Genomic DNA, 14519 nt, shown 5'->3' with positions numbered 1-14519 from the left:
AAATACAGATGTTCAATAAATGTTTGCAGAATGGAATTGAATTTTTGCTGAAATGTTCAGAAATGGAAAAAAATGGCAAAACTAAAATAAAAAGCCAAAAAACAAAAATCCAGATAAAAATTAACATCTAGACTCTAACATGAAACATTTGATTTAACTTCCTTACTATTTTTAATTGCTCCTACATAGAATATACTGATTTCAAAGGGAAGAAAACTAGCCCTAAGTCAAGTTAAGCAACACCTTTCAAAACTATGGATGTCTAACTGAATCACAAAGGTCTTTGTGTTCATCTGTTGTGAGGCTTCTGAGTTTGACAAATTCTAAGAGGAGTAAAAGCAACAATCTCATGAAACAGTCTACTGAGGTATTCCCAACAGTGTAGGATTGAATGGCCACTTTACAAATGAACGAAAGAAATGCTTTACAAACAAAATTATTATCTCCATTCATAGGCTATGGAACTCCCATGAGTAAACAGCCTTGATGTATTCAGTGCGGTGACAACAAGAATTATAGAAAACAAGGACAGAGTTAGGTAATCACTGCAATGGCATTTTTTTTTTCTTACTAATAATTTCTAGTTTAATTTTTTTGGTCGGTCAATGGATAATGAAAGGCAAAAATAATCCTATGGCACTAGTATCGCCTTGGGTTTTTTATTGGTTTAAATTAAAGAACTGAATCGAGCAGGGTATATACATGCTTGGCATGTATTTCTATGGCTTTCAAAAGGAGCACATTGAGTGGTGGTATAGACATGAGCCAGGAGCAAGGGCCCAGAGGAGAATTCCCAGAGGTTGGCTGCTTCTTTGGCTAAGAGCTGTTTTCAGTTGGTAAAATCACACTTTCCCAAAGGAAACACCTTCCAATTCGATATGACTAAAAACTGCAGAGCCAGAAAATCACTTTGCTTTGTGGCTTTAAATTATTATGCTTGTGTTTTTGTTCTGTTCAGTTTTGTTTCGTTTCCCCTGAAATGCACCATTACCTCCAAATTTCATGGTCGTCTACCATCATTTAAGTTTTGAATATAAAAGCAAATTTTCCTTTCCTAAATCTTCTCTCTCTCTCTTAACATAAATAAATCAGACATCCTAAAGCCATCATTTAAGCAGGGTTCTTATATTCCTGGGAAATAAATAATGCTGGCCTCGTTCTGACAAGTTAGTTTCTTTCTAAAATATAACACGCATTCTTAGTTTTTAATGTTCAAAACTTCTGATGTATCCAGTTTTTCAAAATTGCTTCTTTTAGGCATTTTACTCAAACAATAAAAAGGTTTTAATTTTGTTTAGAAAGTATAGAATGATTAATTGATTTTGCAAAATACTTTGAAATAGAGGAGAAAAATGATCTGGGAAATAATGAGTTGCCCTGCAGTAGACAATCAATTCAAGAAGACATTACACCTCCAATATAGGGAATTGTTAAAATTATTGTGCATTCATTTCAAAAGAGAAAAAACAATTGTCACATTTGGAAGACTGCAAGTAATTTACTTAGTGATGTCTGGCCATAGAAGAAAGAGGGCCATCAATTCTGGTTACAGAGATCCTTGTGAGCATATTGCATAATGTAGAAAACCCTAGAGATAGAGGCATTTCCTTAAACAAATACTGTTAATACTACTTTTGTTACACCAACTAATCTATATATATAAAAGCTTAAGAGACCGAACGACTGAATGACTGAACAACCGAACGACCGGTCAACTGGTCGCTATGACGCGTACTGACCACCAGGGGGCAGACGCTCAATGCAGGAGCTGCCCCCTGGTGGTCAGTGTGCTCCCACAGCAGGAGTGCCGCTCAGCTGACCAATGGGCACCAGAAACAGGGCTCACAGCTGGCGACTGACTGGGCGCGATCCCGTGTTTAGAAAGTATAGAATGATTAATTGATTTTGCAAAATACTTTAATACGACCATTTCATGGTATGCCATGATCCTGTGGCAGGTGCAGCAGGGCCAGGATGAGCAGGAGCGGCAGGCAGGAGTGGCAGGCAGTCCAACATTCTTTGAGGGGTCCCGGATTATGCGAGGGCATAGGACAGAGGGACCCCATCGATGCACGAATCCGTGTACCAGGCCTCTAGTTTTGAGATAATGCTAAAAGAGTGATAGGAATTTCCCTAATTTTCAAATGAATCTCAGGTTTGGAATGGCTTTTTCCAAGTTACCAAGTACTAAATGCAATTTATATTTAGTGGTTTATATTATAAAAATATGCTCTGGCCCTGGGCAGTGAGGTTGGGCATCATCCTATGCACTGAAGGGTTGTGGGTTCGATTTCTGGTCAGGACACATGCCCAGGTTGCAGGATCGATCCCCAGTAGGGGGGTGTACAGGAGGCAGCTAGTTGATGTTTCGCTTTCACATAGATGTCTCTCTCTCTCTCTCTTTTCCTTCTTCTCTTAAAAATCTTTAAAATTGCTCTGAAACATTTGTAGCATTTATGTTTTACTGCAATAGCTATGACATATATATGCTTGCTGTATCCTTCCATCTGGTTCAGAGCCTGTTGGTAAGTCATGTTCCATTGAATGACTCATAAATTAAAGAAATGTCCAAAGAAAACTAGAAAGCACAAAGATTTTTTTTTTGGTGGGGGGAGTAATGCTTTATGCACTAGGCCCGTGGTCGGCAAACTGCGGCTCGTGAGCCACATGCGGCTCTTTGGCCCCTTGAGTGTGGCTCTTCCTAAGCCTTAGGAGTACCCTAATTAAGTTAGTAACAATGTACCTACCTATATAGTTTACGTTTAAAAAATTTGGCTCCCAAAGAAATTTCAATCGTTGTACTGTTGATATTTGGCTTTGTTGACTAATGAGTTTGCCGATCACTGCACTAGGCTAGAAAAGTTTTCCCATAATATTTAAATGAATAGTTCATTGATTCAATAGGTTAATATTTGAGAAAGAAACTGAACACAAAGGAGGTCAAACATTTCATACTCACTGTAGAGAATGATCCCATTCAGCGTGTTTGTTTTTATAGTCAAGTAGATGGTAACAATTCTGTTATGTTCTTTTTCCAGCACAGACTTCAACTCACTTAGGGTTGCAAAGAAAGGCAGTTCTAAGTAGGAATTCCCATTGAAAGATGGGAAAAATAAACCTGTATCTAAAAAAACACACACAGTCATGTTAATGTGTTCTGATATACAGGGTTTTTCCCTCTCCCTCCAGATGTATATATACTTTAACAGCTGACAGCTCAATTTTGAAAATGAAATGTATTTTAATAAACACTGGTTTTATAATTATTCAAAGTGTGTATATATTTTTTGGAACACTCTGATATTATTATATTGCTAATCAAGCAGATGAGAACATAATATTAATAGCATTCATTTAAAAAGATAAAACTGATATTTACAAATATTATTTAGTTCCAACATTAAGCAATTTAGATATATAAGTACAATACGTTTGTAAAGACATTTCTCATATAGTCAATTACCAGTTTAGAGGAAAAGACTCAAAACAAGAATATAATTTTTTTGTTGTTTAAGGGAGAATAAACACCCTGAAATTGTATGAAAAACATCTGTGTTCCTGCATATGTGAAATAATAGTTTTCACTAGATTCTTAAAATATTTTGTGATATAAATGACTAGACATCAAATTAATACACTTAAAATCAATAAAGTTTATTTGATGTAATTACAGTTCAATAAAAACAAACACCTGTGACACAAAAATATTAGAAAACTGTTACATTCTTTATATTAATAGTCATTAATATTTAGTGCTTTTCACTGATACATAAGGTATTTTTAAGTATTACTATATTATGCAAGGTTATTAGTAATTAGAATTCTTAATCTTTTAAATGCTTAATCTCATAAAATCCTGAGACATAAGTGTTAAAAAGTATTTATCTTATGGTCATATATATATTTAGATCTATGGACTTGGTACACTGACCAAGTATATTACATAAGATTTGGAAATGCAACTTTATTTTTTGTTTCTCTCACAATGGGGAAGTTTTCTTTGCCTCTGGGTGAAAACTTGGCAATCCCTATGTGTCATACCTTCTTTCTACATTATACAATAATTTAAAAAACTAATATCCAGTCTAAGAAATGTATCAACATTTTACATTTTCCTTCATAGATATGACTTCCCTTAGCCCCGTTCGCCAGTCAAAACTGTGGGGTGCCTGACACCTGCTGTCTGTCTGCCTTGAGGGGCAGGGAGAAGCTAGTTTCTGTTCGTATTTCCTTCTCCTCCCCGTCCCCCCGCACCCCCGCTCCCCTTCAGGCTAGCTGCTGCTTTGGACCTTTCTAGCTTTAAATGGGAGAAGACAAGGTGAGGTGGAAAGAAGCACACAGTAAGGAGAGCTATTAGAGCTGGTGACTAATGTTGCAAGCAGGCCTCTTGCTCTCTAGGAATAGCGGATGTTTAAAATGTATTTCTCCTGGTAGGAATGCCAAATAAAATACAGGATGCTCAGTTACTCTTCAACTTCAAATAAACAACAAACCATTGTTTTAGTAGATCTCATGCAATGTTTGAAACATAATTATACTAAAACAGTGATTTGTTGTTTACTTGAAATTCAAATTGAACCGAGGGCCCTCTATATTTAGCAGTTAAATTGTCAACCCTGTGACTCATGAGGATTAGTGCAAGCTTTAGACACCCTTTGTCAACAGCCATTTCTAGGGCTTGTGCAATAGCCTGCCTTTGGCTTGTCACTCTTAACTTGGTCCCACTCTGATTTTTCACATTATATGCTGACTCTTGCTGTTGGACAACCACTTTCCTGTGTCAAAGGAAAAGTTGCACTGGGCAAAGTTCAATAGGCAAGAAAGACTTTATTCAAGTCTAATGCAATAGTGGAGAGAGGCTAGATTCAGTCTTTGCTCTGAATGTGAGAGTTTTTAAGAGCTGAGGTGAAGGGATCATAATCTACCTGTTTTGCTAGTAGGCCTTACCCCTTCAAAAATAAGCTTTCTCATATTGTCATGACTGGAGGTGATTTACAACTTGGAGCGAGGCACCCATTGAAGCTAGGCTCCCACTCTCCTGGAGACTGGCTGATAGGACCACTATTTTCTTGATTACTTTAGAAAGCGATGGCTCCAGGTCCTGCAGAAAGACACTCCTGGGTTGTGAAACTGGCAAAAAGATTTCAAAGAAGATTTACAACCCAAAGGAGCCAAGGAAAGAATTTATAATTGAAAGTTTTCTAAAGTAAATTCTCTAAGACAAGTGAGGTCAGAGGCCTAGAGTCAGGATGAAGCCTGCCTGTCTAAAATCCAGTCCAGCGGAGGGGAACGTTAACATGGTCTTGTTCACCTGACTAGAAAACCACTTGGACAGAATGCAAGATGGCTCTGGGCCAAATCTCTTTTCTAAGGCATCCATACCTAGTTTATGGTAAACACTCCTCCATTCCCTGTCTTATTGTCTGTGGGGGTATAAGTTAATTTTCAAACAGTCTTCTCTTTCGGTTTCTATTCCTTTATCTCCACAACACACACACACACACACACACACACACACACACACGCTGCTTTGGCTTTCTCAGGTTTGAATGTATGACTGTTGATCCATAGTCCATAGTGTTCCTCACCAAGTGACCTAGTTTTAGCTTCTTTCTAACTGGGCTCCCTTCCTACAGTGTCTGCTGGCTGTCATTGCTATCATGTCAACTTTACTTGTTTGTAATCATCTAAGGTCTTCAGTACTACAGAATAATTCAGCTGCTTTTAGAATAAAACTAGACCCTTCATGGTCATATTTTTCATGTTTACACACACACACACACACACACACACACACTAGTAAGGCAGAACGACATTTTCTTCTGTGGCTCTACTTGTGTTTATGCTGTTCTATTTGTCTGGAATGCCCTGCCCCATATCCTAGGTATATAGGGCTTTGTTTAATTCAATGCTCACCTTGACTATTCCTCCAAATTTGAACTCCCTATCATATTGAGCTACAACTCTTTTAGTGCATGCATGTTTTCTTCCTTATGTTGCAATTGTTAAGCAATTTGGGGCAGAATTGATAAAATAGTAAATCTGAACCTGTTACATTAGATAAGGGAGCTAAATTCACTTCAATTAGTAAAAATAGAATATTCTAAATAAATGAATTCTGAGAAAACTTGGAAAAATATGCATTAAAGAAATGAATTTTCTCTCTTGTGACCAGAAAAGCCCATAACATTGTTAGAGTTGTACCAAATGGAGCAGAATGTTTAGTAGATACAGAACTGTACATGCACCATTTATGCTATATAATAAAAGGGTAATATGCAAATTGACCTTAAAGGCGGAACGACCAGAACGACCACTGGACCAGTCACTATGAGGCGCACTGACCACCTCTTATTCCCTTTCCCTGGCCGGCAGGCTCCCATTGCCTGGGGGCAAATGGGGAACCCAGGGTGGGTGGCGGGGGATGTAGGCAGTGCCAGGCCAAGGCCCCCGCCCCACTGGTCACCCCACAAACAGAAGGTGAACTGCAGCAGGGGCGGGGCGGCGAGCAGGCGGGAATGTCTTACCTCTTGGTCCCTCCCCTGAGCTGGCAGGCTCCGATCACCTAATGGTGAACAGGGAACCGGGGGTGGGTGGCGGTGGGGGACGTGGCCGGCTGCCAGCAGCCGGGGAAGATGGCCCTGATCGCAGGCCAAGCCTAGGAACCTTACCCGTGCATGAATTTCATGCGCTATGCCTCTAGTTAATATAAGGAGAAAAAATATATGCAAATCAAGTTAAAATGCAATGTAGCTCTATACTGGAGGATGTTTAGATGACAAATTTGGATATGGTTGTGACAGAGAAAAATGGTTAATATTATAAAGAGACTGGAGTTGGGTTTTAAATTAATAGAATATCATGTAACTTTAAAAGTTGCATATCTGTTGATTCTACCATAATATGGTTTTAGACACTGTTTCTTCCTGTTGCTTTTACCTATACTATTTGAAGTCACTGATGTTTTCATTCACTGAACCAATATATATATTTTAAATTAATTAATTAATTAATTAATTAATTTTTATTTCAGAGAGAAAAAAAGAAACTCAATGATGAGAGAGAACCATTGATTGGCTGCCTCCTGAATGCCCCCCACTGGGGATTGAGCCAGCAACCCAGGCATATGCCCTTGACTGGAATCGAACCTGGGACCTTTCAGTCCACAAGCTGATACTCTATCCACTGAGCCAACCAGCTAGGGCCACTGAACCGATATTTATTAAGTGGCTACTATATGCTAGAACTGGTCAAGGAATACAGTGGTGAGCAAAATAGATAAAGACCTCACCCTCATGAAGCTTAAATTTTATCTTCATGGAAGAAAACCCCAAGTTAGAAGTTGGTAGAATTTATTCTACTAACGTGGTTGAATTTTCCTTGGACCCTGGGAAGATATACTATCCTACTTGCTTAACTATTTTTCTGACATTTGCTCTCATCCAGGAGCATTAAGCCTAATGTGAGCTGTAAGATTAGATAAGAAGGAGAGTCTAACAAAACCTATTTCATATACCTTTTCATGCTATTCATTCTCTGGTGGCAAGATCTGAGTCTGATTTAGCTTTGCATTCTCCCATGGCATGAGCAGTTTTGTACATTGTAGACAGATATATTCTTGGATAAATATAACTATAGAAAAATGATCATTTTGGGTAGTTTTTATTAAAGGATAGAAAAACTATTCTTATAATTAAAATGAGATGAATCAAGACTATAGGGATTGGGTTCTTGCATTTTTCTTGTGGCTAAGTTTTTCACATTATTGATAAGTCCACAGGAAAATTTCTGTAAGAAGACACTCTTTACATAAGGGTTCATATATGAATCAAATTTGAATCCATAATCAGGTTTTACTTATTCTGAGACGTAGTGAACTCACCAAGAGCAGTAAAAATTCAATTTGCTTAAAAAAATGACTTCCACATTACTTTGCAGGAGCATACCTATTGTATAATTCAGGCACACCTGCCTACTTCTTAGCTCGCACACTCCTTAAACCTTTTTTTCAGAGCTGACAGGTTTTATGAAAATTATGACGGGGAACAACAATTATGAACAATAAACATTTGCTATTGAATTGCTTTTCTAACCATATTAATTTTCATTATCATCATGTTTAGTGAAATATGTTGAAAAACAGAACTGCCCTGAATGTGGAAAACAAGACTAATTGGGGTTAGGCGGAGTGCTCCCCTGCTGCTTCCAGAAGCCTCTCCAGGCAATGCTTTTGAACACACTCCAAATTTATTTCCCTTCCAATTATAAATGGGAAGAAAACCAGGTTTTTTATATAAAAAACATGTACTAAACATCTTACAAAATATGTTGTATAGTAGTTCATTAGTGGCTTCTAATTACAACTTAGAAATATGCAATGTTTAAATGTCTTAAAGGGTTATATAGGTTGACCTAACTAATTATATTAACTTTTATATGGTTAAAATCAGTCCTAAATTATGTTATGTTAAAAAGCCTCCAAACTCTTAAATTGTCAAAGGAAGGTGTGAAAGAAACAACAGTACTGAGTTTGAAGCACCTTATGTTAGAAACATGGGTGAATTTAATGTTTTTCACTCGATGTACTTCTATAGTATGAATCAGGACCTCAGTCAGTTAATAACAACAACTCACTGAAATTTAATCCAAGAGGGCACCATGGAATAACAAAAAACAAACACAAACAAACAAAAAAGAGATGAGATTAGTATCTTTACCCTGAACACAATACAACTGAGCAGCATAAAGTTTATTCATTCTGAATAGAAATGGGCTCCTCTGTCTGCAGTATCTATCTATATAAAACCCTAATATGCAAATCAACTGAACAGTGGAACGACCAGTCGCTATGACGTGCACTGACCACCAGGGGGCAGACGCTTAATGCAGGAGCTGCCCCCAGCTTGCAGGCCCCAGGCCAGCAAAGGTGGGTGTGAGCAGGGACCCTGACCACCCCACTGGTTGCCTCACAGTTTGGCCCTAATAGCCAGCCAGGCCTAGGGACCATACTCATGCACAAATTTCATGCACTGGGCCTCTAGTTTATACATATAATATAAAGTATAGTACTATAGTTTAGTATTTATAAATTACACTGAACATTCTTACCACATCATATATTTTTGCTTATTTAGAATTTAAAAATAGGTTAGATTTGGATAGCCTAAGTATCATGAACTAAATTATTATCTTTACTGGGATAATTTCTCCATAGTAGATATTCACATTTATATCAATCCATGAGCTGTGATAAATTTGTTAGGTGCCTGATAAAAAAGTTTAACAAGTCTGATGTTCCTGCCAGCACCACTGCTGTTTTTGCAGCATGGCTTTTCTCCCCCATAGAAAGCATGGAAAAATGAAGGCAGAACTAACATTTCTCCTTTTGCTCATAGCTGCTTCATTCCTCCATTTAAAGCATGAAGAGAGTTTCTCTGCATCTGAGCAAGGCCATGCACAAGGAAACAATGCATGTTAAACAAAACAAGACAAAACAAAATCCTTTCTCATTCTTCATTGTCACAGACACTCTAGCTATACTGTTTTTCATCCCTTGGTTTCTCTGTTAAAGAATGGATGACCCTCTAAAAAAATCTGATGCTTTAGAGCTATACTCTACCTCCTTCCTTTTACAAAATAAAACCAAGTAGAACATTGTTTAGCACACCAAAAATATTTTACATTCAGTATAAACAAAACTAGGACAAGAAAGAGAAAGAACCATCAATATCTCACACTGTACTTGACATGTTATCATAATAGCTACCAATCTCTTTCTAGTCTATTTCTATACCTCCTTCTCATAGTTCAAAAAATATCCCTGAGTGATCTCATTTGTTCTCATAACTTTAGCTACTTCCTAGCTTCTGAAAACTCTCAATTTTCTATCTTTAGCACAGATAGCTTCTGACCTTTTATGTCTTGCTGTCTACTAGAGAGATACATTTGGAAGGAATATCAGTAACCTAAACTCAGCATATCCAAGCAAGGTTGTTGTTGGTTTTCTTTTAAAATTTGATCCTCCTCTTTTTTTTAATTTCAATTTTATTTTTCAATTACAGTTTACATTCCATGTTTTTTTTGTATTTCAGATGTACAGCAAAATGGCTAGACAATCATCTACTTTATAGTGTATACTCCAATATTTCCAATATCCAGCTGGCACCATACATAGTTATTAAAATATTATTGACTATATTCCCTATGCTCTACTTTATATCCCTGTGACTATTTTGCAACTACCAATTTATATTTATTAATCCCTTCACTTTAAAAATGTTTTTATTGATTTCAGAGAGGAAGAGAGAGAAAGAGAGAGAGAGAGAGAGAGAGAGAGAGAGAGAGAGAGAGAGATACATCAACGATGAGAGAGAATCATTGATTATCTCACTGATCGGCTGCCTTTTGCACACCCCATACTGGGAATTAAGCCCACAACCCGGGCATGTGTCCTGATGGGAAATCAAACCTTGACCCTCTGGTTCATAGGTCAATGCTCAACTACTGAGCCACTCCAGCCAGACATTCACCTTATTTTATAAATCAACAAACAACAAGTGTTGGTGAGGATGTGAAAAAAGGGGACCCTCATGCACTATTGGTGGGAATACAAATTGGTGCAGCCATTGTGGAAAACAGGGGAGCTTCCTCAAAAAATTAAAATGGAACTGCCCTCTGGGTATATATCCAAAGAAACTCCAAACACTAATTTGAAAGAGTAGATGTACCCCTATGTTCATTGCAGGATTGTTTACAATAGTCAGGCTATGAAAGCAACCCAAGTGCCTATCATTAGATGAGTGGATAAAAATGTGGTGGTACATATGTATAATGGAATATTAGCCAACCATAAAAAGAATGATTTTCCTTCTCAATATCAAGCTGATAATATCTTCCTTGTTATTAACACAAATATACACTTCTATTTACAACTCTTATTCAATTGTACAGTAATATTTTCCTGTACAACTCACTATGTGACAACTATGAGTTCCTTAAAAGCAGGCATCATATATGTACCCAGCTTTCCTGCTTCAGTAATTAACTAAAACCTTTCCTCAGGTTTTAGCTGCATTGTATCCGGGTGGGGATGTGTGATGAATTGAATTTAGTGACGACCAGTTGACTTTGTTGGACCTTTTTGGGATCTCTTACTACAGTAGGCAATTCAAAGCCTCTGATTTTTACAAGAACTTAATAGCCAGCCACCAATTTCCTCTCTTTAAAAAAATGGTGATATGTCTCCAGTAAATCTGTTCTCTCTCTTCCATCGACTTTATTTATTTTTAAAAGAAAATACAGTAGTTTTCAAACTTTTGCTGGTCCACACATTTCCACGAGTCCCACTCAGTCTTAACGTTGTCACAGCAATTACCACCTACAGTTTTAATTTTAAGTCAGTTCTATGCATGAGCTGGGTACATTGTCTATTATTTGTGTGTTCCAGGCTTAGAAAGAAAAATATTATAAACATCTATATTCAGCTCACAGATAATTTGATGTATCAGATCTGAGACAGATAGTGAGTGGAGGGGTGGAGGAAAGAGCTAGACCTAGAGCTAGGGAAGAGGAAAGGATGGGAGAGAAGAGGAGGGGAGAGGGAGAGGTGGAATAGAGAGGAGGGAAGAGGAGAGGGAGAATATGAAGAATCAGAATCAACAACTTAATAGTGGCTGGTTTTTATTGAGCACTACTATGACAGGCAATGCTCTCAAAAGTACTGTTGTTCCTTTTTTGTTGAGAGATGACAGCTGAGACCTTTAAGCCTCTTTTAAAAGGAAGGCAATTTTCTGAATGTTGCACAGTTAGAAATATCTGCCTTTGAGGACTGACTCTCTGCTTATTAATTCTAAAACTGATGCTCTTACACATACGACCTGACTCTCAAAAGTTTACGGAAGACTGATTACCTCACAGAGGTCTACCCCTGGCTGCCATGTTACCCATTTTCCACCTGATTTCTCCTCCTCACTAACTCTCTAGCCTTGAAGACCCTGTTCCTTGAACCCCATCAGCCCTGTGACACCCTTTTCATACTACTCTAACAATGTGTATCTAATATATAACTAATGTATAACATGTTTTGAGCTCGAATTTGGTGTGAGAACTGTGCTAGGAACTACTTTTACATGGGTGATATATTTTAATATTCAATACAACCCTATAATTATCCACTTTTACAAATGAGGAATCAGCAGTTTGGAAAGGCTCAGTAACTTGTGCAAAGTCACACCGCTAGGAAATGTCAACTTAGACCCCTTAACTTCAGAGGCCCTTTTCTTAATTTCTATATTTCTAAGCTATATATATATATATTTACTGCCATTGCATCTAGCAAAGCCTTTATTTGGTTCTTTTATGTACAAGGGTAATAAACTGTTCTGTACTTGCCAATTTTGAATATGAAGTAGTTACCTATGTAAACATTACCCATTACCCTGGCATCATTGCATCTTTCCTCCTCAACGTGAAACACATGATACATTAGAAAAAATGTATCATGGGCATAAATAATTATTTCCTCCTGATCTGAATACTACTGGGAAGTAAGTGCTACTCTAAGTCTTTCACTTTTCAACCTTCTTTTAGTCTTCATTGTTTGATCCTTTTTCCTTGGCCTGGGTCTATTTTATTATTATTTGTTTTCATTTCTTCAATAACTTGCACATGCATTTTCAAGAATTAGACATCTACATAATATGAAAATAATTTTTAGTCTACTCCAGTCATGTGAGATCACTAATGCAATAACAATGATATATTTAGCAAGTTATCTCAAGCATTAAAAATAATCACAAACTCTGAGAAAGTTAAGGAATTACTACAAAAGTAAGGAATTATTACTATAACCATATGAGCATGCTATTTCACTATTTGAAATGCCTCAAAGGCTGTAAGAACTGGACAAATCAAGGTCAAAATCTAGAGATAAATCTAAAAAGGTTCAGTAGTTTAGTTCAATAATCTCAAAAGTGAGGAAAAAACAACATTAGAAAGACCACTTATGTGCCTGGTCTTTTTATCTGTGGTGCATATGACAGCACAGTCTCATTCAACTAAACTGCTTTGATTCTGGCTAAGAACTATGAGTACAAAAGTACTTCAATATATGGGAAATTGTTGGGTTCAAGTGTGGGGCAGGCAATTGGTATGAAAATAAGTGAGGTTTAAAAGTTCATATTGTAAAACAATTTTCCCTCTCCTCTTAAAAACTAGTGGGATAGAAAACTGCTTCTAAAGAAACCTCTTTGAAATCACAGCTAGAGATTGCAAACGTACTGTTAGCTGGTAGGCTCACTTTGTCTTCTTTCTATAGTTGAATATAGACTTCTGCTGGATTAAGGATAAAAATATGTCATAAAGTGCTACACAGTATGAACCTGGTGATTAATGGCATTTTGGGCACATAGAATCTAAAAATCGTTTTAAAAATGTGAACATGGACAGAATACAAAGGCTTTCTCATTCCCTCCTCTTTCTGTACTTAAACTCACATTAATAATACAGACATGTGCAGTGGAATGAAGTAGAATTATCTATCTATCTATCTATCTATCTATCTATCTATCTATCTATCTACCTATCTATCATCTGTAGATATATCAGGCACTGGGTGAATAGATGTACCATGCATAAAAACTATTGGCAGATGGCGCTCTCTCTCTCTTTGTGTGTGTGTCAATCAGGAATTTGGTTTTGAACATTTGACTTTGATACATAAAGAGATTTACAAGTGAAGATGTCTACATGATATTTGTTGACTATGTGGACCTAAAGCTCAGAGGTATGGATTATTCTGAAGATATAATTTTTTAAAAATATATTTTTATTGATTTCAGAGAGGAATTGAGAGGGAGAGATAGAAACATCAATGATGAGAGAGAATCATTGACTGGCTACCTCCTGCATGCCCCCTACTGGGGATGGAGCCCACACTCCTGGCATGTGCCCTGACAGGGAATCAAATCGTGACCTCCTGGTTCATAGGTCGCCACTCAGCCACTGAGCAACACTGGCTGGGCAGATATAAATTTTGCAACTGAAGGAATATTGCTTGTTGAAGCTGAGCAATGGGAGTGAAAGGTATTTCTTAGGGGAAATGAGTAGGTTAAGGAGAAAATAAAGTTTAAGATCAAGACCTAAGGAATTGTGAGGAGGGGGAGTAAATGGCAAAGGAGACTGGAAAAGGCAGGCATCACCAGGCAGTGTGGGATTAGAGAAGGGGCATTGCATTTTAGCAAAAGAGAACACACAATTGGTGTAAAAAGCTGATAGATCAGCCTCTGTTAGGACAGAACTAGAATGTAAGGAATTAGAAATACTAAATTAGAACCAATAAAGGAATGCTTTGGGATTCTTGTGAGGATTTTATGAAATGGGCAGGGCAGTAGTTTAAATGCTATTGAGAGGGTCTAGTAGGACAGAAGAAAGTGTAGATACAGGAGAGTGAATATTTCGTAGTTTCTGTAAAGGAGAGAGGGAGTGCCACCTGCATTTCTTAGGATTCTTAGTTGCAAAAA

At 37.4% G+C, this 14519-nt stretch overlaps 1 protein-coding gene across 1 annotated transcript in view; it reads right to left on the bottom strand.

Annotated features, from left to right (window-relative positions):
* EYS (eyes shut homolog) overlaps positions 1-14519 on the bottom strand; it is a 1239289-nt gene that overhangs the window by 267998 nt on the left and 956772 nt on the right. Inside the window, 1 exon segment of the mRNA XM_070419099.1 lies at positions 2960-3124. Within this exon segment, the coding sequence (XP_070275200.1) occupies positions 2960-3124 (165 nt within the window).

This window comes from Myotis yumanensis, unplaced genomic scaffold (genome assembly GCF_028538775.1).
Source record: "Myotis yumanensis isolate MYYU_CA2020_CCGP unplaced genomic scaffold, mMyoYum1.0.hap1 SCAF_6, whole genome shotgun sequence".
Classification (NCBI taxonomy): Eukaryota; Metazoa; Chordata; class Mammalia; order Chiroptera; family Vespertilionidae; genus Myotis; species Myotis yumanensis.
Note: the sequence above shows the minus strand (reverse complement) of the source record. Positions and strands in the feature narration are given on the sequence as shown.